This window comes from Mustela erminea, chromosome 19, assembly GCF_009829155.1.
Source record: "Mustela erminea isolate mMusErm1 chromosome 19, mMusErm1.Pri, whole genome shotgun sequence".
Lineage (NCBI taxonomy): Eukaryota > Metazoa > Chordata > Mammalia > Carnivora > Mustelidae > Mustela > Mustela erminea.
The window spans coordinates 10287011-10310298 of NC_045632.1; the positions used below are offsets into that span (position 1 = coordinate 10287011).

At 58.2% G+C, this 23288-nt stretch overlaps 2 protein-coding genes across 6 annotated transcripts; both read right to left on the minus strand.

The window, feature by feature from the left end:
* Positions 1–44: 44 nt before the first annotated feature.
* On the minus strand, positions 45–11516 carry TMC4 (transmembrane channel like 4). Of its 2 annotated transcripts, XM_032324434.1 has the most exons (15): positions 11359–11511; positions 10602–10815; positions 9141–9286; positions 8608–8840; positions 8403–8524; positions 3970–4117; positions 3227–3394; positions 2837–3000; positions 2457–2583; positions 2088–2185; positions 1614–1797; positions 1200–1330; positions 947–1102; positions 398–476; positions 45–300 (listed from the first exon to the last, which is right to left on the minus strand). In XM_032324434.1, exons 1-15 carry the CDS (start codon positions 11420–11422, stop codon positions 232–234), a joined length of 2103 nt encoding a protein of 700 aa, XP_032180325.1. In that variant the 5' UTR covers positions 11423–11511; the 3' UTR covers positions 45–231. The 2 variants fall into 2 exon arrangements, with proteins under 2 accessions (XP_032180325.1, XP_032180326.1); XM_032324435.1 differs by lacking the exons at positions 45–300; positions 398–476; positions 1200–1330 and having other exon boundaries at positions 953–1102; positions 11359–11516.
* Positions 11517–11683: 167 nt separating this feature from the next.
* MBOAT7 (membrane bound O-acyltransferase domain containing 7) lies at positions 11684–22930 on the minus strand. Of its 4 annotated transcripts, none has more exons than XM_032324473.1 (9): positions 22653–22930; positions 22081–22093; positions 21880–21958; positions 21654–21783; positions 20981–21107; positions 19616–19775; positions 16967–17327; positions 14947–15123; positions 11684–12745 (listed from the first exon to the last, which is right to left on the minus strand). In XM_032324473.1, the coding sequence occupies exons 3-9, from the start codon at positions 21953–21955 to the stop codon at positions 12358–12360; spliced, it is 1419 nt and encodes a 472-aa protein (XP_032180364.1). In that variant the 5' UTR covers positions 21956–21958; positions 22081–22093; positions 22653–22930; the 3' UTR covers positions 11684–12357. The 4 variants fall into 4 exon arrangements, with proteins under 4 accessions (XP_032180364.1, XP_032180363.1, XP_032180362.1 ...); XM_032324472.1 differs by having other exon boundaries at positions 22081–22131; XM_032324471.1 differs by lacking the exon at positions 22081–22093.
* Positions 22931–23288: the final 358 nt, after the last annotated feature.

Below are 23288 nucleotides of genomic sequence, written 5' to 3' on the forward strand. Positions count from 1 at the left end.
CTCCCCCAGCCCGATCCTCAGGATGCAAGTTACCAGGAGTGCTCTGAAGTCTGTGCTGCCTTTATTGACGCGCGAAGGAGGTTTGCCGGAGAGTGAGGGACCTGGCAGGGTTGGGGAGCTCCAGGGCCCCGGAAATCTCCGAATTCCAGGGCTGTGAGGGCTTGGGGTCTTATCCAGTTCTCTCCTCTTAGAGACGACGTGCCGGAGACTTACAAAGGGAGGCTGGGGAGGTCAGAGAGGCCCTCTGGCCGAGCTCAGGGCCACGGCGCGCTGTGCCAGGAAGACCTTATTCCGCGCCTCCTGAGTAAAGGGTAAAGAGAAGTAGAGGTGAGACAGACCTCCCCCGCTACTTCTTTCTATAACCAGGACCTCTTCCCACGAACCCAGTCTGGCTCACCGTCTCTATCTGGCGTTTGAGCTCAGAGATGAGACGTCCGTAAGAGTTAGCCAAGGCCAAGGTATATGCCATCAGGATGCTAGAGGAGACAAATGGAAGCCAGAACGCTCCTGGAGTATCTTCAGGGTAATGGCTCCTTAGAAACCAGGGATCCGGACCCTCAGACCCAGGAGACCCTGGCCCCCCAGCTCCCTCCTCCTCCCTCAGACCCAGGAATCCAGAGCTCCCAGGTCCCTCCTCCTCCCTCAGACCCAGGAGACCCTGGCCCCCCAGCTCCCTCCTCCTCCCTCAGACCCAGGAATCCAGAGCTCCCAGGTCCCTCCTCCTCCCTCAGACCCAGGAGTCTGCACCCCGTAGCTCCCTCCTCCCTCAGACCCAGGAGTGTGGAACCCCCAGTTCCCTCCTCCCACAGACGCAGGAGTCCAGGCCCCCCAGCTCCCTTCTCCCTCAGACCCAGGAGTCCAGGACCCAGCCCCCTCCTCCCTTGGAAAGAGGCAGTGGGGTCCCCAGGGCACACAAACTCAAATCCAGGAGTCTGGGCTCCCTCACCTGGAGATTAACAGAAGAGGCACGGCAAAAGCCTGGGTCCCCAGGAAAAAGAGAAAGTCCTGGACGGTCTGCGGGAGGGTGTAAATAGACTCAGGGATGTGGGCCCAGATGGACGACTGCCCTCGGAATGGACCGCACAGCTTGGAAGGTGGGATCCTGAAGAGCGCAGAGACAGGCAGTGTTCAAGGATGGCGGCGATTCAGAATCCTGGATGAGGGTGGAGGGGGCGGGGGCAGGCGCCTCTCACACTTACAGGAAAAGGCTATAAAGCACGGGAACAGCGGAGATGGCCAGACCCAGGAGAAGGACCAAGGGGAAAAAGAAATTCACTGTGGAAGCCCGAAAGGTGCGGGAGGCCGGGGAGCAGGTGGAGAAAAGAGTGAACTGTGGCGAGAAGGAGACACAGGACTGTGAGTCCTAGCCTGTCCTTTTTCATCACCCAGGAGTCCTGGCCCCTTCTCAGTCAGGAACCGCAAGGCTCTAGTCCTTTTCTGCCATCAGATCCGGGAGTTTGGGTCCCCTTTTCCCTTGGACGGACAAGTTAAGACGCCCTAAACTCCTCCTCCCACATCTAGGAGTCTGTCCTCCAGACCCCTCCTCTTTCTAGTAGTTGGGGACCGTTGCTTCCATCCTCCTCCAGGACCCAGGCATCCGCCACACTCCTCACCTTTTTCAAATAGAAAAGTAGCAGGAACTTGACCGTGTTGAGCAGAGGTAGTAAAGGGCAGAAAAAACTCCCTACCCAGACCACCGTCTGCGCGTAGATGAGCCCTAGCACCTCGTCGGGCACCTGGAACTCCTGGGTTCCCACCACACGACCCAGCGCCCCGGGACAGAGGCCGCAGAGCAGTCTGGGGGCGGGACAGGGCGGGGCCGAGTCAGAGGCGTGGTGGCCCGCATTGCCCCGCCTCTGCCGTCCCGCCCACCAATCGGAAGTCAAGAAATCGAATAGGCGTGGGGCTTTCAAAGTCCTGGAGTGGGTGTGTCCAGAGGTCGACCCCAGCGGGCTAGAGGTAGGGGCGGGGGCAGAGGGAAGTAACTAGGTAATGGAGGGGAGGGGTCTGCGGACAAAGGGCAAAGAGATGGAGCAGAGGCGGGGCTAGAGAAGGGGGTGGGGCACTGTGAGGGGCGGGGCTCTCACTTCCGAGGAAACTGGATGAGCAGCATGACAGCCAGGCCAGTCAGCAGATCAAACAGCAGGAGTTTGTACATCTCCTGCCCCAGCCGAGTCTCCCAGCACTGAGGAAGGAAGTCATGGGTCAGGAAGACCTCAGGACCCTGGCACCTAGAGGCGCAAGTATCCAGGTCTCCAAATCACAAGCGTGTGAGAGCCTAACAATTCTTTCTCTGGGGCATGGGGGGCCTCAGTTTTTTTGTTTTGTTTTTGTTTTTACCATCTGTACCCTTGTCCTCAATGGGAGGGTTTCTAGCACCTTAAACTCCTCCTTCCTCTCAAACCTGGAGTCAGGACCCTCATAGACCCAGGATTCGGGGCCCCTCTCCTTCTCACCGGTAGTTCCTTGTAATTGTAGCCACAGGTTTTGCACTCCTCAGCCTCAGCCTTGCCCCCGCAAGTGATCTGATTCCAGAGAGAGAAGAGCAGAACGAGCAGGGAGGCCAGGCGGAGAAACACGGTCCTGGCAAGGGGAAGGGAAAAGGAATCAGCACTGACCAGTGCTCACCCGAAACTCGCCACCCGCAACAGTGTGGAACACACGGTTCTCCCCACTTCACAGATGAAGAAACCTAAGCTCTGTGAACAAGAATCAGGATTTGAGTCCAGATCTCACTGGGTCCAGAATTCTGGGGATTTCCGTGCTTATGTATCAGAGCCAGTGTCCTTCAGGCCAGCCCTGCCATCATCCCCAGCACACCCCCAAAGGCTAGAACCTGAGCAGGATAAAAACAATCTGGCGGCTCCTGGTGTAGCCCTCCAGTGGGGCAATGAGCTTGAACACAGGTGGCAGTAAGAAGTTGACCCCAGAGATGAAGATGGACGGAAGGTAATCCACCCCAAGCTTGAGCAGTGGCATCTCCTGGACAAGGGGCATCTCCTGGGAGAGAGGGACCAAGCAAAGAGACCCTAGGGTTCTGGTCCTTCAGAACCTTGCTGAACATCCTCCCCCAGCCTCTTCCTCCAGCATCCCAAAGTCCAAGGTCCAAACGTACACCCTATCCCTCTTCCTAAGATCCTAAGGAATTATAGACTTCAGTCCCTTTTAACCTTGGAAGTGTAAGTGCTGGAACCACAGGACCCTTCTCCCCCAGGACCCTCCACACCTGAAGATCCACAGTGGCCCCTGTAGCCCAGTAGACTCCATAGAAGGCTGCTCCCAGGAGTGCAATCACCAGCAGATTGAGCAGAATGCGCACCGACCACATCCAGGCTTGCTGGCCCAGGGTCCGCACCGCAGCCTGGCGCCGCACCACAGCTTCCTCCAGCTCCACCTGAGGCCAGGAAAGATGTCCATTTGGGCTCAATTCCCCCAGGTCCTACAGAGGCCTTCTGTCAACCTGAACTGATACAGCAACACCCCTCTAAGGAATTCTACAATCCTTGTCACAGTGCCTCCTTGGTCCTCTAGGGGACAATTTAGATCTCCCGGCCCCGCCCCTCCACAGCCCCACCCAGCACCCCACAGGCCACGCCCCAGCACTCCACACCCTGCCCCCTCAAGGCCACACCCAGTATCCCCCAAGCCCCGCCCTCTGAAGGCTGAGCTAGCGCTCCACAGCCTGTCCTCCCACGCACCGCCCCCTGAGGCCTGGACCTGTGCTCTGTATCCTGCCCCCCTCACGCCCCGCGCCCTGAGGCCCAGAGCGCATGCCCTGTACGGAATTCCAGTTTTATCAAGCTCCTTCTGGCAGCTTCCGGCCCCGCCCCTTCCCCCTCAGCCCCCCCCCGCCTACTTTTTCCTAGACCCGTCCTGCGTTTCTGAGCCCCACCCCCTCTCGGGGCCCCGCCCACGTACTTGGCCCCGCCCCCTCCCTACCTGCTTGTACACCCCCATCCCTAAGCGCACCTGCAACTCGTAGAGGATACTGCGCTGGCGCAGCCGCACGTGCGCATCCCCACAGAGGCCGAAGTCCCAGGCGGTGAACACCCGGTGGCTGAAGCTGGTCAGGGCCCCTGACTCGGCCAACAGCGTCTGTTTGAGTCCTGACACGGAGCTAAGGGAGGGGAGAGCCAGGAGACAGGGTGTGGAGGGTCAGTCATGAGTGCGGGGGCACCCCTCTTATGGGACACAGGGGGAAATGAATCTGAGGACCTTGGGCGTTGGGCGAGCTGCCACCTAGCAAAGAAAGAGTCAGAGACCAAGAGAGAGATTCAGGGGCCGACTCGGGAAGACAGACACCCAGCAGATAGCGACAGAGCTCCAGAGAAAGGGGCACAGGGACCCAGAGTAAGAAAGACAAAGACCCTGGGGAGAGACACATTAAGAAGGGAGACTGGGAGACCAAAGGGGGTAGGATTCAGAGAAAGGGGGACAGTAAACGAAGGCAAGAGGTCTAGAGAGAGGGATCAGAGAAGTCTAGAGAAGGGGGTAGAGGAGGAAGGCCCAGAGAAAGGAGGGGAGATCTCCAAGGGGTGGGGCAAAGACCCAGGGAGGGGACAGAGAATCAGAGAGAGGGGAAAACACGGAGAAAAGTGGGCCAAGAGGCTCAATGCCCTGGTGCAAGCCCCCGGCCTCTCCCGAGTGGATGATTACAGATGCCTGCTCCCCAGTCTCTGATTCCACCTGCGCCCTCTTGAATCCATTCTGTTCCTGCGCCAGTGGAACCTTCTTTTTATTCAGATCAGATGGTCCTGCCCTTTAAACGCTCTTTCACAGCTTCTCCCTGTCCGTGAAAGTTAAGCTCCTTCGTAGCGCAGCCAGCCAGCACGCACCTGATCTCGACCCCACCTAATTCCTGAAACTCAAATACTGTCCCTGCACCTTCTCCTCCTGGCCTTTCTTTCTTTCTTTTTTTTTTTTTAAAGATTTTATTTATTTATTTGACAGCGAGAGATCACAAGTAGGCAGAGAGGCAGGCAGAGAGAGAGGAAGGGAAGGAAGCAGGCTCCCTGCCGAGCAGAGAGCCCGATGCGGGACTCGATCCCAGGACCCTGAGATCATGACCTGAGCCGAAGGCAGCGGCTTAACCCACTGAGCCACCCAGGCGCCCCTCCTCCTGGCCTTTCATAGCTCAGAACACTCCAAACCTCTTCTCACCACAGGGCCTTTGCATGTGCAGTTCCTGCTGCCTGGAATGCCCAGGTCTTAGTTGCTCACCTGACTGGTTCCTTCTCTTTCTGGTCTCTACTTACGGGTCACCTCTTCAGTCCTTCACTGACTGCTCCCTTTAATGAGGGTTCTTACGCTTTCTCTATCCCAGGGGGTGGCAAACTACAGCACCAGATTTTGTAAATAAAGTTTTATTGGAACACAGCTGCTGTTGCTTATTCTCTACAGCTGCCTTAGTCCTACAACAGCAGAGTTTAATTGAGACAGAGACCGTATGGCTGGAAAATGAACAAAAATATGAACATGTTTCTTATCTGGACTTTATCAGCAAAAAACTGCTGATCCCTGCTCTCTCTTCCCCATCATATCCTCCCGTTGGTTTTCTATATAGTACTGCTCCCGAACGGACATCACTGACTTGCTTTTTAATATAAAAGTTGCTTTCTATCTCTCTCTCTGTTCATCTCTGCTCCTGGGTGGTGAGGTGTACCCAGGTAGGGGGACCTCCATCTGATGTCCCAGGCATGGCATCAAGAGACACTCCACTTTTTCTAAGTCCTTGGTTTCCTTCTTGACCACAGTCCTGCCCCTGGAGGAACTCCCAATCTTGCTCGAATGCCAGTGTGTCCCAGATCTGTGCCTACAGTCCAGACCCATCTGCAGAACCCATGTGTGCGACCACCTACTCACTAGTCCCTTGGTTTGTCCAAACGCCACTTCGGGATCAACCCACCAAAGCCACAATTCCCACCGACGTGGTTCTCTCTATAGCTCTCCCCTTCACAGCGGCCGCAACGCTGCCCTTCCAGGTGTGCAGGCTCAACACCGGTTGGTCCTCACTTCCCACCCTCTCCGTGCCCCACCTCCAAGCAGTAGGGAACCCTCTGGGCTCTACTCAGCATACATCCAGAGTCTCCCTTTTATATGAAGGACAGAACAGATGGAAGTGGTCCATGGTGCGAACAGAAAGGATGGGATGGGGGGAATTCAGGGGGATATGTGGCAACCTGAGGTCTTGAGGGGGCTTCTGGAGGCTGGTCAGGTATTATTTCTTGATACGGATGGCCACATACCAACCTCTGTTCTTGGGTTTCTGCATTTTTCTGGATATGTGAGATACTTTTTAAATGAAAAAAAAAATACACAGACAACGAATATTTGACAAGGGAGCCCACACACTCAGTGGGAGGGGAGGACAGTCTTCAACAAATGCTAAGGAAACTGTGCAGCCATACACAGAAGAATGAAACCGCTTCCGCTTACACCACTCACAAAAAATAACTTGGAACGGATTACACACCTCAACATAAGACCTAAAGCTGAAAAAAGTCCTAGAAACAGAAATGATGGAAGACCTCTTTGACCTCTGCCTTGGGGGCGATCTTTTGGACAGGACACCGAGAGCGCAAGCAACAAAAGTAGACAGGGGCAAGCGGGGCGACCCCACGCATCAGATCTGCTGCGCAGCAAGGGAAACAATGCACAGAGTGAATACAAATGTGCCTGGGGAATAGGAGAAAATATTTGCCAGTCCTGACAGTGGGGTTAATAGAAAAAAACATTGAAAAAGAACACAGACAATATCCAACAGCAAAAAACAATTTTTCAAGGGGCCGAGAAACTGACTAGACATTTTTCTGCAAACATCTAGAAGGTCAGCGGGTGCTTGAGCAAGTGTTCATCATCACTGGTCAGCAGGGACGTGCCCATCAAACCCCAATGAGTGATCCCCTCCCACCTGTCGGGATGGCTCTCATCAAGAAGGCAAGACATAACACGTGTTGGTGAGGACGTGGAGAGCAGGGAACCCTCTTGTACTGCTGGGAACGTAAACTGGTGAGTCCCTGTGGAAGACAATATGGAGGTCTCCCTCCCCCTCCAAAAAATGATTTAAAATAGAGCTGCCATATCGTCCAGCAATCCCATTTCTGGGTATGTATCCAAGGTTAATGAAAAGAGGATCTCAAAGAGACATCTGCACCCCCACATTCACCGCATTACCAACAGTAGCCAAGATACAGAAACGACCTGATGTCTCCTGTCTCCCAACACTGGCTAGAGATGGAGGCAATCATGTTGCAATATATAAATGTATCAGTTCAACACTTTGTATGCCTTAAGCTTACACAATGTTATTTCTGTCCATTGTATCTCAAGAAAGCTGGGAGTGGGGAGTAGAAATTCAATTTAAAAAAAAAAAAAAAAGAAAAACCCCAAATCAGCCACTGCCACCACCCTGCTCCAAGCAGCCACTGTCTCCTGCCTGGATTGTAATACCTTGTAACAATTCACCTGCCACAAGCTTGTCCATCCCTTACCCCCTTCCCTTCCTTCTTCCCTTCTTGCTTCTTCTCCCTCCCTCCCTCCCTCTTCCACAGAGCCAGAAAGGAAGAATCCTTTATAAAACCTAAATCAGATCAGGGTGATCTTCTGCTCAAGAACCTGCAGGGAGTCCCATCTCCCTCCAAAAGTCTCCAAATCCTTTACAGACAGCAGGTGCATCTCCACCAGCTCCCCCCACCCACTCTGCCCTGGGCCCACAGGCTTCCCAGGGCGACCTCCAGCACACCACCCTGCTCCTGCCCTGCTCTGGCTGTGTTCTCTGCCTGCGATGCTCTCTGCCCGGGTATTTACTTGACCGATCCCTCTCCCTCTCAACGGCTTTGTTTAGAGGTCTTGTCTCAATGAGGCAGCCCTGGGCACCTAATAAGACAGCAGCCCGCCTCACCTGCTGTGTCTAGAGCCCTGATCACCTGCTTACATGCCCCGTCACTGACTCATGTATGGATGGCTGTTAATCACCTGTCTCCAGCTTATAAACTGTCAGCTCCACCGGGGCAGGACTCAGTCGGGTTTGTTTCTTGTCCTGTTTTGCCCACTGTCTAGAACACTGGCCGGCACATAGTAGGGGCTCAAAATGTATTTCTTGTGGGAATGAATGAACCACCCCAGTTTGTTTCCCATAGAGCACTTGCCCTCCAGAAAAGAGGTGGTCACTTTGCTCGGCTACTATCTTACTTTCCCCTCCTAACCCCTAAGCCCCAGGAAGGAGAAACAGCCCATCGTTGTCCCTGGTCTTTAGCATATATGAAGCATTTTTAAGTGTGATTTCAAGTCCAACTGAGAGAAAGGGATCACAGAGCAAGACTCCAGATCCTTGGGGAGGGGTCTTCTCCCAGCACTAGTCTCTGCCCAGCTCCCCGGGGCCCCGGGGGACCGGTGTTACTGACCGATGAAGGATGAGCAGCAGGTCCAGGAGGCCAATGACAAAGACAGAGCATAGGTAGGTGACTGCCAGGTGTGGGCGGGGTGGGTAGAACCCATAGAAGAGAGGAGACCATTCTAGAAAACCCTGCAAAGGGAAAGCACACCATGCAGTTGGGCGACCAGAACTGGGGGGCCCTGAGGCTCAGAGGGGCTCTCCCAGGGACGCACCTCTCCTGAGAGCAGGTTGAAGAGATGGGTGGGGAAGGCGACCAGGCCTTGGGGGTTGGGGTCGTAGAAGCCGCAGGGTGAGGAGGCGTTAGGGCCCGGGGGACCCGGGGGAGTCCCTTCCAGCCAGGTGGGAAGCAACGTCATGCAGGCCGTAAGTATGGACGCCAGCAGGTTGAGAAGCAGCAGGAAACGCAGCAGGGAGAAGTAGGACTCCGTGCCCGCGCCAAACTGGCCTGCAGGGGGAGCCAGAGAGGCCTGGGGCTCCTTTCCCTGTTGGGAGTCTGGGGCCTCCTCCCTCAGACTGGGGCATCCAGGCCCCCAGACCCTCCTCCCTCAGACCCGGGAGTCCAGACCCCAGCCCCCTCCTCCTCCTCACCCAGGAGTCCAGACCCCCAGGTCTTTCTCCTTCAGACCCAGAGTCCAGGAGCCCAGCCCCTCCTCCCTCAGACCCAGGAGTCCAGGCCCCCAGCCCCTCCTCCCTCAGACCCAGGAGTGGGACCCGCCCCAAGACACCAGCCTCAACCCCACTGCACCCCCGATTCTCTTCAGTGTCCACGCCCAGGGTTGCAAGGTGTGCAGGCCCGCCTTCATCTTCTCCTTGGACCGCCGAAGCCACAGGGCCCACTGCTCGCCTCTGGAACCCGATTTCTGAGCCCTCTGGTCCTTGGCATGGCTCTGCCTGGTAGGAAAACAGATTCAGAGCAGAATAGAAAGGGCCCAGCAGCCCCAGCTGGACACCACCCAAACGTAGCAACAAGACAAGAGCGGGACCAGGAAGTCAAAGGCAGCATATTGGTGACTGGGGATACCCCGGGCCAACAGGAAGAGGCACAGAAGCCCGGTAGGGTACTCAGACTGCAGGGATCCCCGCACAGAGCTCCGGGCAAGCACGCAGCCTGCCCTGTAGGGACGCATTCGTCGGTGGCAAAGTGCCACAGGAAAACGAGAGCTCATCCTAGAAGTCTGGGAGGAGACACTGTGGGGAGAAAGGGGGTGATATGGGGCATGTGAGGTGCCTCTGGGTCCCAGGGAGGTGTCTCTTGCCCTCCATGGAGCTCACCATGGGAACACTCTCAGTGTATACACAATGCCATGTACACTTTTCTGTAGGCAAACATCATAAAGGGAAAGAAAAAAGGAAGGTATGATCCTGTGATTTATAAATATATATCTGGTTTCTGTCCCTGTCCCTGGCAAACCCCTGGGATGCCCTAAGTGATGCGATAAATGTGTCTTTTGTAAAATAAGTGAGGTGTTTTTGGACCCCAACTAAGAGTGGGGGCTGGTTGCTAGGGGACCTCTCCCGCAGCTGCAGGAAGAGAAGCAGGGCTGGGTGGTGCGTCCCATCACTAGTGGCCAAAGATTTCACCAAGCATGGCTGTGTGACAAAACGCCCTAAACCCCCAGAACGATGGGGTTCAGAAAACAATTTCCAGACACACGACCCCATTCTCAGAAGGGCGTCACACCTGCTTCTTAGGTTCTGCTGTTTCTGGGAACATATGGTATCCCACAGGTATTCCCCACTTGCCCGAAGTTCCAGTGCTTTCTTTGTTTTCAGGAAAGACGCACAGGACTCTGCTCTATGCAGAGCAGGTTTACGAAAGGTTTGCTAGGACACTGTGCTTGGGATAGCGGGGGGCACCTCTCAGTGCTGACCTAGCGGCCAGCACGTTCATTGTTCCCCAGCCCAGCGAATCATGCAGACCTGGGAGGGAAAGAAGGAAGAGTCCGGAGGCAGAGACAGACTTACTGTAGAGAAGGAAACACGAAGAACAGATTTCAGGCCCAGGGAGAAAGAGCTTGAGCAGAGACGGAGACTGTGAACCCGGCCGAGGGAAGAGTCCCAGCGTCAGGGAGACAGGACTTCTTGGAGTCAGAGAAGCAGAGACGAGGGCATGGGCAAAAGATGCCAAGAGAAGCAGGGAGAGTCGGACGACCCAGTAAGAAGGAGACACAGCGCCAGCAAGCCCGAGGTGGGACAGGAGACTCACCTGTGTGCCCGGCGGGCCTGCAGGGGCCAGGGCAGTTCCCGGGAGGGGAGGGGCTCCTCCAGCTCCTTTTGGGCGGCTTCTGCGATGGCCTGGATATTCCTGTCTCCATCTTCTTCCTCCTCCTCTGATGCCCCCCATGGCAGAACCCCAGGGCCTCGGTACCGAAGGGTAGCGGCACTGGGGAGCTCATTCAGCACAGAAGAGAGGGACGGGCCTGGGGCAGGACAGCAGGGGCTGGGAGGGCGTAGGAGTCCCAGCTTCCGCTCCCTCCTTCCTCAGACCAATAGTCCAGACCCCCAGCACCTCCTCCCTCAGACCCTGGAGTCCAGGCCCCCAGCCCCTCCTCCCTCAGACCCTGGAGTCCAGGCCCCCAGCCCCTCCTCCCTCAGACCCAGGAGTCCAGACTCCCAGCCCCTCCTCCCTCAGACCCGGGAGTCTGGGCCTCATGCCCCGCAAGCACCCAAATGTGGGCCCTCTAGGCCCCGACTATCTCAGGACTGAGAAGCCCACTCTTCAGCTTCCTTTTAAAAAGCTTATTCAGTTTTTGAACTTGGCCCCCCTCGAGACTGGAGTCTGCACCTCCAGAATCCTCCCCAGGACCCCCATCCTCTGGTTCCCCTCTCTCTCAAAACTACCAGGAATCGAAATCCCTCCCCCTTTTGCCCTCTGGACCCTGGAGTTCCGGCCTCCTTTCTCTGCCTCCCTCAGGATTTCCACCAGCCCCTGGGGCTGGGTCCCCCACCCCCCACTCCCGCACCTGCTCTGGCTCCCCGGGGTGCCGGCCACCCTCCAGAGGAGCCCTGGGCCTCCGGTTCCCACATCGGGCACTCTTCCACGGCCCCAGGTGAAACTGCTTCCGTCTCCAGCGGCCAGCCGGGCGGGGACTACCCCAGGGAAGGCAGGGACTGGGGCAGGTCCGTACCTGGCCACCAGGTGGCTGGGGGCGGGGAGTACCATCAGGACGGCTGCTCCGGAAGGTCCCCTGGGAACGGAAACCCCCTGATGCCCGTGTGTCTCCTGGGAGCAGAGCCCATCACCCTGCATCCGGGGGAGCCCCACCTATGACCACCCCCAGACACACATACGGTCTTTGTGAGACATTTTATTGGGGGGGGGGGAGATTCACACATTCCGACCTTATTCTAGGCCAGAGAATGACAAGAGGGTGACAGAAGCGCTGTGACCCTGAGGTGGCTCAGATGGAAGCTGCAAGAACCATGTCCAAAGGCCGGCTCCTCGGTGCCTCAGTTTCCCCGTTATGAAATGGGAGGGTAATGTTCCCTTCCGGGCCTGAAACACTGTTCCGTGAATGTGGGGCAAAAGCCTGGGGAGTGAGGGTGGCTTTCCCAGAAGCTGCCCTCCAGCCGGCGCCCCGGAAAGGGGAATCCGTCTGGGAAACCCCGTGGCCCCGGGGGTCCCTGCGGGGGGCGCTGCAGGGAGGGCAGCGCGTTCTGGACGCCGCGGTGGGGACAAGGGGAGATTCTCCTCTGGACAACACCTTGACTTTCCAGGAGGGATGACAGCTTACTGAGCCCTCAGGGCAGACAGCAGGGGAGCAGGGGGAGCCCCCCGCCCTGCTGCATCGGAGGCGGGGGAGGGGGCCGCCGAGCTGAGGAACGGGAATCCTCTCCAGGCCCCCAGCCAAATTCAGCGCTTTCTGGGAAAGGAGACAGCAGCCTGGTTCACGGAATTCCCAGCCAAAAGCTTGGTGGCCGGACTGACGCGCAAAGGGAGTGCGGTGGCGGCTGACTCCTGCCTACTCCTCCCGGAGCTTTTCCGGGGCAAGGCTGGCGGCCGGGGGCGCGGTCTTCCTCCGGCTGGGGCCGCCCCCGCCCAGAGCCAGCCCCAGCCCCAGCGCGACCGCGGCCAGGACGTGCACGCAGAAGTAGACGGAGGCCCAGTACCGGAGGGTGTCTTCCAGGGACAGCAGTACAAAGCCCATGCACATGTAGTCGTAGGCACGCATCTTCAGGAACCAGTGCACCCAGTCCCAGGCCTTCTGGCCCCCGGGGCTCAGCCGCCCCCGCAGGGCTGACTCCAGCCTGCCCTCGGCAGCCAGGCACAGCGGGATGGTCAGGAAGCTTAGGTAGTAGCCAGGGTGGAGGCCATGCCAGTAGGCGCTCAGCAGCATGGTCCAGGCGCTCCTGAGGGAGAGGTTGCGACTCAGGACCCGGGAACCCAGCCCCCAGTCCCTCCTCCCTCAGACCGGGAGTCCTGACTCTAGGCCCCTCCTCCCTCAGACCCAGGAGTCCAGCCCCCAGCCCCCTCCTCCCTCAGACCCAGGAGTCAGTACTCTCTAGAGCTTCAGGAACCCCGTTAATCCTCTCAGCAGATCTTTCTTTAAGACCCATGAACCTGAGCCCCCCAGCCACTTCCTTTTGGGGATCAGTGTAATTTCCAATTCAGGAAGACTCAGAAATCTCCAATCACTTTCCCCTCTTTTTATGGACCCAAACATGCTCTCTGTTAATGACCCACAAATTCAGGCTCTGGTCCCACTTCCATGGAAGACGGAGAAATGAGAGCAGGCTGTGCCACGGACTGTGATCTGGGCTGGGGAAGGGGGCTCTTCCTTGTCTTCGGGTCTCTAAAAGGGGAGCTTTCTTCCTGTTGCGGTGATTTCTCTAGTGGGTTCCTCGCAGTGTGTAGCGCAGCCTCGTTTAAACTAATTCATGAACACAACTTTCTTTCTTTTCTACCTCTGGTGGAGAAAGAGCCCTATGGGTTGGGAGCATTTAGGTGAGGGTCCCCGACAGGGGGAAGCAGGGCAGTGGGTCGCACATGAATGGGCGCTGGGCACCCAGAACTTCACGCAGGCGAACCTGAGCTCTGGGCTTCGGTCCTACTCGGCACTCCCCACCCCCCGCCCGTCTGGCCGCTCTCCAAAGAACAATGTTCCCTCCACCCCCACCCCTTCCCTCTTTCAGGTCTCCCTCCAATGGCTCCAGCTGGCTCTCACTTGCCCTCCAAACTGCTGCTCAAGTTTCTGGAGACTTCCTCCTCCTGCCCTGTTCAACACAACCCTTCGTTGTACATCATCTGATACAAGAGATCCTCCATCCGCCTCGCAACACTTGGTTCACTTGGCTCCCACTTTCATGACTGTCTTCCTAGCTCACTGGTTGTGACTTTGCCGGCTCCTCCTCGTCCCTAGTCCACACCAGGATTTCTACATCTCCACACTGTGGACATTTGGGGCCTGGATGGATGATTCTGTGCTATAGGCGGGCTGTCTTGTGCCTCCCAGGCTGGAGGAGCAGCATCTCGGGCCTCTAACCCCTGGCCGCCAGCAGCACCTCCCAGCAGTGCCCCCCAGACTGTGGGATGATGGCTCCCAGCTGAAAACCTCTAATGCAAACACTGGGCTTTGCCCCGATGCTCAGCTCCAGAGCTTTTGGTATCGCCACCACCTGAGAACACTGGAGTGACCACTTCTTACCCTGACCTTCTCCTGCAGGTCTTCAATGTTATCCATCTAATGCCCCATCCAGTAACCCTGGCTGAACGTGACCATCACCCTGGGCTCGGTGACCTCAGACCCATCGGGGTCCCTCACCTATCCCGCTCCTGCACCCACCTCCCTCCAGATCTCCCCACCCCCAGACTGGTCCTTCTGGGCCCTTAGTCCCCCACAGCCAGCACCTGGCAGGACGCTACCTCCTCCTCCCCACACCCATCATAAGCCTGGCTCTGAGGGGCGCCTGGGGCCACGAGCAACTGCTTCCAGCGGAGACGTGTCAGCTGCGCCCCAGCAGCCTCATCTGCCGGCTCTGGGAAGACCGAGGGATGCCGGTGGGTTAGATCACCTCGCTGGGCCTCCATGTCCTCCCAAGTCCTGCGTCCTAAGGCTGCGAACAGCACAATGGCCACACTCGGAGAAATACCACATGAGTGACGAGAAAAAGCTAAGATGCGGTGACCCCTCACATAGCGGGCCCCACAGTGAGGACACGGCACACTTTACCGCGCTTCGCCCTCACCGTGAACTATGTAGCTGTTTACATCATTCCCCCCATTCAAGAGTTGGAACAAACATAGGCCCCCTAACTCAGTAAGCTTTCTCTGGAGCTGGCGGGGCCAGGATTCCAGAATCTGACCAGAGTCCACAGGATTCAGTACGCTGCTTCTGTCAAAGGAGGCCGCCTTTACAGAGGTAGAAACTGAGGCCCAAGGAAGGGGAGCGGTCTAGCCCCGGAGCAACGCGAAGCCACAGCAGGGAACCAGCCTCAAGAAACTACAACTCCCATGATCCTCAGGGGCGGCGGCCTGCAGGGAAGCCGTGGGCAGCCCCACGCGCTGCCGGGAGCTGTAGTTCCGTGTTTTCCCCGGGGGCCGGCCAGCTCACCTGAGGACATAGGAGCGGGCGGGCGCGCTCTTGTAGATATACTGCGCCAGCCACCACTGCACCGTCATGTTCCAGTACCGCATGCCATCCCGCACCCGCACGCAGAAGTCCGTGCCGTAGCAGTCGATGTTGCGGATGGTCTCATAGTCGTACTCCAGCGAAGCCGCCTTCTCCGGACTGGGGGGGTGGAGGGTGAGGGTGGGGGACAGACATGCAGCTCAGCCACGCCCCCTCCCGACGCTGGCTCCTGTCCCAGCCCCGGCCGCTCAGGAGGGGATCCTGGCCAGGGAAGAGCTCTGGCTGCCACGTGTGCTAGGGCAACAGGGGAGGGAAGCTCAGCGGGAGCCTTTTGGGGGAGGGAAGACGGGTGGGGGGGGCACAGTTCACCAACAGCGGGGTCCTCCTCCTCTTGGTAAGGGGGCTGCAGCAGCAACAAAGGCCTGGAGGGGCTATAGTTGCTAAGCTACGGGTCCTTAGCAATCTGGCCCTTCACTGCTCTAGATGCTAGGGAAAGGCCATTCCTCAGCAGCCAAGCTCACTACATTCCCAGGGGCCTCCAGGTGTGGTCCCTTCTAAGTGGTCCCGATGCTGTGATTGCTAGGGAAGGAGCATCCATAGCAAGGAGAGGGTTTGTGGTTGCTAGGGAGATGTTCTAGACCCACGTGACACCTGGCCGGTCTCTGTTGCTAGGGAAAGGGCATTCCTTAGCAACAAGGCCTGGGATGTTTAGAAACGCTTCCAGAAAGGGCCCTTCGTGGCTATTGGTCCCTATGACTGTTGAAGAAGTGTCATCTCCAGCAATACAGTGGTTCCTGAGTCCCTGGTGCCAACAACCCCAGCAGTGGTGAACATTCCACCCCCACTGGAACCGCTGGTGGCTTCTGATAATGGGACAGGAGCCATCTACTGAGAGCAGGGCCCAGCATATTTAGAAAAGCCTTCAATTCCTGCTTGACTTTTTCTGGGAGACACCCTCTCTAGTGACCAGAGGTCCACCCATGGTTACTAGGGCAGTGGCCAAAATTTGTGTGGGGGTGCTGCTTCCCCCCTAATGGAATGGCTGTCCATGACAACTAGGGGATGGCCCCACCTGAGCAAGGAGGAATTCATAATTTGCATAAATGGGCTGCTCCCTGTAGTCCTAGCCCCAGGCAGAAGGCCACCACTGGTTGCCAAGAACAGTGGGGAGGTCCATTCCCTGTTGCTGGGAGCATCATTTCCCTAGCAACGTAGGTACAACACTTCCTTAGCAACAAGACGCCCCTAATTACTGGCAGTGGGGTGGGAGGGGGGTCTGACATTGTTAACCAGGTCAATTCATCATTACCAGGGTATGTCCCAGGCAATGGTAGGAAAGCGACCTGCGGTGGCTAGGAGTATCACCCCCACCCTCGCTAGAGGGCAGCACGTTCAGGGATGCCATTTCCTTAGAAAGTGCAGGCTGCCAGGGCACCCCATGGCTGGGGGGAAGGGAAGCGGGGTTCTAGCAGCAAAGGGCAGTCTGGGGGGTGGCGGTGGGGGTAAGCCAGTCCCGGGGCAGGAAGAGACAGACCACGGTTGCTAGGGAACCGCTTCCCTAGCAAAGAGGGGCAGGACAGTTGCTAGGGAACCACTGCCCTAGCAACCAAGAGTGGGCCCAGCCCAGCCCAAAGATGGTATCCCAAGTAACCAGAACAACGGAGTTACTGGGGTGACACTTCCATGGCGACAGAGGGGAGGCACATGGTCGCTAAGAAGCCACCTTCCTTCTCCTGACAAAAGACAGCAGTCCACCATCCCGAGAGGGGACAAGCAGTAGCACAAGGGGCAGCGGGAGGTCCCGGGAGTGCTGCTCCCTAGGAGAGGGGCAGGTCCCTAGGCCAGGGGCAGGTGGGCTGTGGTGGTCAGGGGCGACACTGCACTGACAACAGGTGGTGACCCCGCCCCCCTGCTCCCCCGCTCTCCTCCCTGCTAGGGGCAGGGCCAGTTTGTGCTGATGGGGCCTGCCGGGTCTGGGGAGGCCTCCCTCCCACTGCCTGACCTGCTGGGGGGTGGGCATTGGAGGGTGGGGCCGCCCCCGGCCCGGGCTTTGGCGGCCACGGGGTAGGCCCCGAAGCCGGCGGCAATGCAGCCGCACTCGGCGGCAATCCAGGCCACGTAGAAGCGCATGCGGAAGGCGAAGAAGACGGGGACCATGTAGAAGAGGCGGGCGGGCAGCGGGCGGGCGTAGAAGGCGTCCTCGCGCACGGCCTCCAGCGGGAAGAGGTGCGAGGACAGCAGGAAGAGCAGCCCGAAGAGCGGGGCCGGCCAGGCGCGGCGCAGGAGGGGCCGCAGGCTGGGCACGGCCCCGGGGAAAGGCTGCTCCAGCCAGTCCAGGTACGTGCGGTAGCGGAAGAACGGGCCTGTGGCAGGAGGGAGGGAGGGGGCAGCTGGTCAGACGCTTGGGGTCTGGAGGCTGGGGGCCTGAGACTGGGGAGCTGGGGAGGGACGGGGAGGAAGCAGAGACTGGCGAAGGGGCCGGAGACTGCGAACTGGATGGGGGGGGGGGGCAGACTTGTGGAGGGGGCAGCTGGTCAGAGACTCCTAGGGCTGGGAGGGGGGCCGCAGCTCAGGGTCTGGAAGCCCAGCGGGTGGGGGATGAGTATGAAACCTGGAACAAGGGGAGGGAGACTGAAAGGGACAAGAAGCCAGTGAGTTGGGAGGCTCTTGATCTTGGGGGTCCTGAGTTCCAGCCCCACGTTGGGTGCTGGGTGTGGAGGGGCCTTAAAAATACAATCTTAGGGACTCCTGGGTGGCTCAGGTCATGGTCCCAGGGTCCTGGGATTGAGCCCCGCAGCGGGGATTGAGCCTCTCTGCTCAGCGGGGAGCCTGCTTCTCCCTCACTCTGCCTGCCTCTCTGCTTACCTGTGATCTCTGTCTGTCAAATAAATAAATAAATAAAATCTTAAAAAAAAAAAAAAAAATCTTAAGGGGCCCTGGGTGGCTCAGTCGTTGGGCGTCTGCCTTCAGCTCCAGGTCATGATCCCAGGGTCTTGGGATCGAGCCCCACATCGGGTTCCCTGCTCGGCGGGAAGCCTGCTTCTCCCTCTCCCACTCCCCCTGCTTGTGTTCCGTCTCTCACTGTCTCCCCGCCAAATAAATAAAATCTTTAAAAAAAAAAAATACAATCTTAAGTATGGTGTGTATACATAAAGGAATATTACTCGGCCAACAAAAAGAATGAAATCCGGTCATTCACAATGACGTAGATGGAACTAGAGAGTACGATGCTCCGTGAATAAGTCAGAGAAAGACAAACACTGCATGATGTCCCTCATATGTGGACTTTAGGAAACAGAAAAGGGGAACACAGGGGAAGGGGAGAAAAAGAGAGGGAAGCAAACTGTAAGAGACCCTTAATGATAGAGAACAAACTGAGGGCTGATGGGGGGACGCAGGCAGGGAATGGGCTGGATGGGGGATGGGCATTAAGGAGGGCATTTGTGAAGAGCACTGAATTCTCCAGAAACCAACACGACACTATATGTTAAGTAACAAGAATTTAAATAAAACTTGGAAGGAGAGAGAAATTAAAAATATAAAATAAAATCTTAAGAGAAAGAAAGAAAGAAACCAGAAAGGGAGAGTTCACGGGACTCAAAGAGAAAGAGGACAGCCAGATCGAGAAGAACAAAGACCTGGAGAAGGGACGCTACGGAGACAAGTCCCTCAGGAAGATGGGGATGGACAAGCCAGACCCCGAGGGTGTGGGTGGGAGGCAGCTGTGAGTGAGGGAGGGTCAAGCAGTGCTTCTGGGGAGGAAGAGGCTGGTGGGGGAAGTCAGAGGCCTGCAGGGGCGAGGCGCCCAGCCTTACAGGCACTGAGGACTGGGAGCTCTGTTCAAAGACCTAGGAAACCACCACAGGCTGCAAAGTGCTGGAATCCGGTTTCCCTTGCCCTCCCACCATCCCAAGCAGGGCAGGGACCAAAGGGGGTCACTGATGGAGAGGAAACAGTTGTAGACCCGGCCAGGGGAGGGGGCAGTGGGATGGACAGAAGTCAGCCTCTCAGGTCACACAGGGCCAGAGAGAATAGGATCCCATTCATAAATGATCAGAATGGGCAAGTCTACAGAGACAGGAGGCTGACCGGTGGTGTCCACGGACTGGGGGCAGATGCAGGCTGGAAGGATGATGGCAGCAGGGCCTGCGCTCCCCTTGTGGGGTAACACAACTGTCCTACAATGACATGGCAGTGGTGGCTGGACCCCCAACTCCACTGAGTGAGCGAATGGCATGTCATTTCAGTGGCTGAACATGCCAATTACAGCTCAGTAGTCACAGCTGCCACTGAAAAGAGAACCTACTGGAAGGTCAACACGAGTGAAAAACATTCCAAGGCACAAGTGGGAGCATAACGGGAACAGTTGTTCCCCGAGTGGCAGAAATAGCGCAGCTGTGTGGACCTTTCCGCTTCATCCCATGTCCCCCCAAGAAGCCGGGAGCCATCACTGAGGCCGAGAACAGTCTGTGTCTGCTCTGGAGAGCAGTGGGAGAGGCTGAGCTAGACCCACACCTCGACGCTCGCCCTCCGAGGAGCAGACACTGGAGCGGAGGCAGGGATACCAGATGGGCACCAAACCCGGGGTGCTGAGCAGAGACAGAGGATGACGAGGGGCAGGGGACAGGCCTGGGGGCGCAGGCACACTCACCTGTCATTATTCCCACGTAGCAGTAGCTGTAACTGAGCGTCTCCATCAGAGAGGGAACGTCGGGCAGGAGCCCCAGGCTGGGCCCCTTGCTGAAGCCAGAGGCCATTTCCTTCCTCTGGGCCAAGTGCAGGTCCTGAACTTCACTGGCCAGACTCACCAGCTGGGGAAAGAGGCACGGGTGGGGTACGGATCAGACAGACCCTGGGCCTTCCTCAACTACCCCTCCCACAGCAGCCGAGGGATGCTGTGGCCAGCGTGCCCCTGGGAGCTTAGCAGGGAGGGGAGCTGAGGTCCGTTCCCGCAGGCAGCGGGAGTCTGGAGTCAGCAGTGGCAGGGTAGCGGCTTCTCGCCAGCGGGTGTCCCCCACCCTCCTTCCTGGGCCTCTCCCCCTCTGTGCTCCCTTTTCTGGGTTCTTCTGCAGCCCATGCTTTGGTATCACCCATGCTCTTGGGATCTCCGAACTGTACCCCCAGACTGGGCTCCTCCATACAACCCCCAAACCCATTTCGGGGCCTCTGGCCATTGACAGTCCTAGGCCTCCGGGGTTCCTCAAACTTCACGCACCCAGAGGGGAACACGGGGTCACCCACTCCCCAGAGCAGGTCCTTTTCCGGCCTGTCTCCTCCGCAACTGCACCAGCACCCAATTAACTGCTCGGGCCAGAAACCTTCCTTCCTCCCCAAATCTAACCAGTAGGTCTTGGAGTCTGTCGCTTTTGGGTTGCTCCCCACCCCCATCCCTGGGGCTGAATGCGTGTGGCCTGCCCACCCCCCACACTGGCCTGCTCCCTTGCACACGCTGCCCGAAAGGCTCTCCCTCCAACTCTTGGCTAACCGACTCCTGCCTGTCCTCGCCTTCCGCGGAGAAGGCAGGACACAGGCGAGACCTGGTTCGGGAGTCCAGCACCCGGCAGCTCCTGACTTTTCAGTCTCCGGTGGGACCTGGGGATCCACTTTCACCTATCTTCCCCAGTGACTGACAGCGTCAGACCCAGGCGTCCTGCTTTTGTACCCCTAGGTAAGTGCCTTCTCTCCCAAGCTGTTTCTCCTACTTCGTTAAATGGCTCGCTACCAACATGCAGTCCTCGAGAGCATGAGCACGTCGGGGAAGCACTCAGCCTCCAGGAAGCAAACAGCCCACTATGCTAGGAGGGTGGGGGGCAGGGGGCGGGAATGTGCTTCTCTACCTCAGAGCTTAGCTGGGAGGTGAGGGCCTGCCCCAGAGCACGAGAGAGGTGAAGTCCCACCCCTGGGGTGTGTGGGAGATGAAAGCCCGCCTCCCTTGCTCCCTGGGGAGTGCGCGGGAGGGGGAAGTGAGGATGGGGAGATCCCCTCGCACAAAGGGAGGGCTGGAGGGGAGTCTGACCTTCAGGGTGAGCAGCAGCTGGACGGCATTGGTGAAGGGCGTGGGAGTGGGCAGGCCTAGCAGGCTGAGCGCACGGAAGAACAGGAGGTAGGAGAAGGTCCAGGCCAGGGCGAGGGCGTGGCAGGAGCTGGGGCAAAGGCAGAAGGCTGCCGTGCTGGGTACAGAGCCCTCCCCTCGGCCTCCCCCAGATTCCAGCTACAGATCCTCCCCCACCTCCCACAGAAAATGGGGGAGGGACTGTGGAAGAAAGGACACAACCACATAGAAATGCACCACGACAGAGAAGAGAATGAGGAGGGCTCAAGAGAGGCTTTCGGGTGAAAAACCTCCAGTCCTCCATTTTTTCTGCGGGAGGCAAGAAAAAGGAGGGAGAGAGACATGATAGAAACGCGAAAGGTAGCAGGGCCTGCACAAGTCCTCTTTTCTCCTGAATACATGAACTGGATCTCAGGGACCAGGTGAGACACACAAGGACGAGACCCAGAAGAGGCAGGAGAGGAAGAAAAACAGACGCAACGACATAGAGTATTCAGAGATAATCAAGAGACACCCAGAGACAAAGGCAGAAAGGGAGACAGACCCAAAGAGGATAACAGGTTGCTTCCTCCTCCCCCTCGGCTCCCCCCTCCTCTGTTCCCCCCCCCTCCCCAAACCCTCCCCACCAAATCCTCACCAGGGCTGGGCCTGGATGAGGGCCCAGGTTCCAAGGATGGTGACCAGAGAATGCAAAGTGTGGGGGCCACAGGTGAACAAGGTGAGCCCCAGGCCTACAGCTGCTGCCCCCCATCTCTTCAGCCCGGGTCCTGCAGGGAGAAGGGACAGCATAAGCCTGGAACCTTCCAGGGAGTCCCCTGCCTGCCCCCCCCCCCATTTTCCACTAGGGAGGGAACCTGACTCACCAGCTTTCTTAAAGAGGAAGCCGATGGGGATGGAGATAAGAAGAACCACTAGATAAGTCCACTCTTCAGGCGACATGGTCTGGGGGAGGGGCAGAGATTCTCGGTGAGAACCCAGGAGTCCGGGCCTTCACCCCTCCCCCTCGGAGGATTCAGGAATTCACTCTCCCTAGTCCCCAGCTGTCGAGGATCATGGAGTCTCACCCTCAGCTCCTCTCTGCGAAGAGGGGAATCCGGACCTCCAGAACCTTCCTCCTTTGAAGATAAAGGAATCCACCCCCAGCCCCGCTTTTCTGAGAACCCAAGCCACCAGTTCTCTTCTCCTGGAATCCAGACCTCTCAGCCCCTCTGCGATCGCAGAAATCAAAGCTACTCCCCCCTCACTGAGGACCCAAAGATTCAGACATCGCTTTCTGAGAACCCAGCAACAACCCTTGTCCCGGGCCCTTCCCCGTGGAGAGCCCAGTATTCCAGAGCTCCACTCTCCTCCTACGAGGATCCAGGGACCCGGCGGGCCTCCCTCTGCCGGAACCCAGGCTCCAGCCTCCACCTGCTCCGGAGCTGCAGACGCTTCTCCCATCCAAAGCCCGGAGGACGCCCCCTCCAGCTCCTCCCCAGCTCCCCCCAAGCTCAGGTCAGACCTCCCGGGCAGAGCCACAGGCGGTTACGCCACTCCCCGCTCGGCCGCTCTCTCGGTGCCACGCCCGCCCCGGTCGGCCCGCAGGTCCGCAGCCACCCCGCAGCCCGGCACCCAAAGCGGCCCCGCCCCGGCCCACCTGGGCCCGGCTCCGCGCCGCCCGCCGGGCAAGAGGCGACCGAGCAGTCCTGGCTCACCGGCACCCTGGCTCCGGCCACGCCTCCCCCGCCCAGCGCGCGCCGCTCCGTCGCGGTCCCGCTCGGGCCGGCTGCGCGGCTCCGTCAGGCTGCGGGCCAGGCAGGGAAGGGGCGGGCTCCGAGCGCGGGAGAGGACCACTCTGCCACCGCACCTGGACCGCACGGCAGCCGAGCCAGGAGCACGTAAAGAGGCGGAGCCTCGGGCCTGCCAGGAGGGGGGGCCCGAAGCTTCGGGAGGAGGCGGGGCTTCCGCTTCGGGTTCTTTTGGACACAATCGGCGGCAGTTTGGAGGCGGGGCCACGAGCTTCGGTCCCTGTTCGGATGTAGGCGGGGCCAAGAGCTTCGGCCGGAAGTGGGCGGAGTCACAGGCCCTGTTTGACTCAGATTAAGAGATAGGCGGAGTCCGGGGTAGAGGGTAAGAAGGAGGCGGGACCACAGACTTAAGCAACACGAAGGGAGGCCGTGATCTGGATCGTTCCAAGGGGGCGGGGCTAACAGCAGTTCCAGCCTGAGGGGGCGGCACCCCAGCTGACGTATACGCTACCAGGGCGGGACCAAGGTAATTAACCTCACTTTTT

What these genes read in the sequence shown, in the direction of transcription:
- TMC4 (XM_032324434.1), bottom strand. Translation starts at nt 11,422, where the DNA reads ATGTGGGAACCGGAGGCCCAGGGCTCCTCTGGAGGGTGGCCGGCACCC. An exon ending in ACCCCGGGGAGCCAGAGCAG is followed by an intron (nt 10,816 to 11,358) that starts GTGCGGGAGTGG and finishes GTCCTGCCCCAG; the next exon opens with GCCCGTCCCTCTCTTCTGTG. An exon ending in GTGCTTTATAGCCTTTTCCT is followed by an intron (nt 1,103 to 1,199) that starts GTAAGTGTGAGA and finishes TGCGCTCTTCAG; the next exon opens with GATCCCACCTTCCAAGCTGT.
- MBOAT7 (XM_032324471.1), bottom strand. Translation starts at nt 21,955, where the DNA reads ATGTCGCCTGAAGAGTGGACTTATCTAGTGGTTCTTCTTATCTCCATC. An exon ending in CTTCCTCTTTAAGAAAGCTG is followed by an intron (nt 21,784 to 21,879) that starts GTGAGTCAGGTT and finishes TTCTCCCTGCAG; the next exon opens with GACCCGGGCTGAAGAGATGG. An exon ending in CTACGTGGGAATAATGACAG is followed by an intron (nt 17,328 to 19,615) that starts GTGAGTGTGCCT and finishes CTCCTGCCACAG; the next exon opens with GCCCGTTCTTCCGCTACCGC.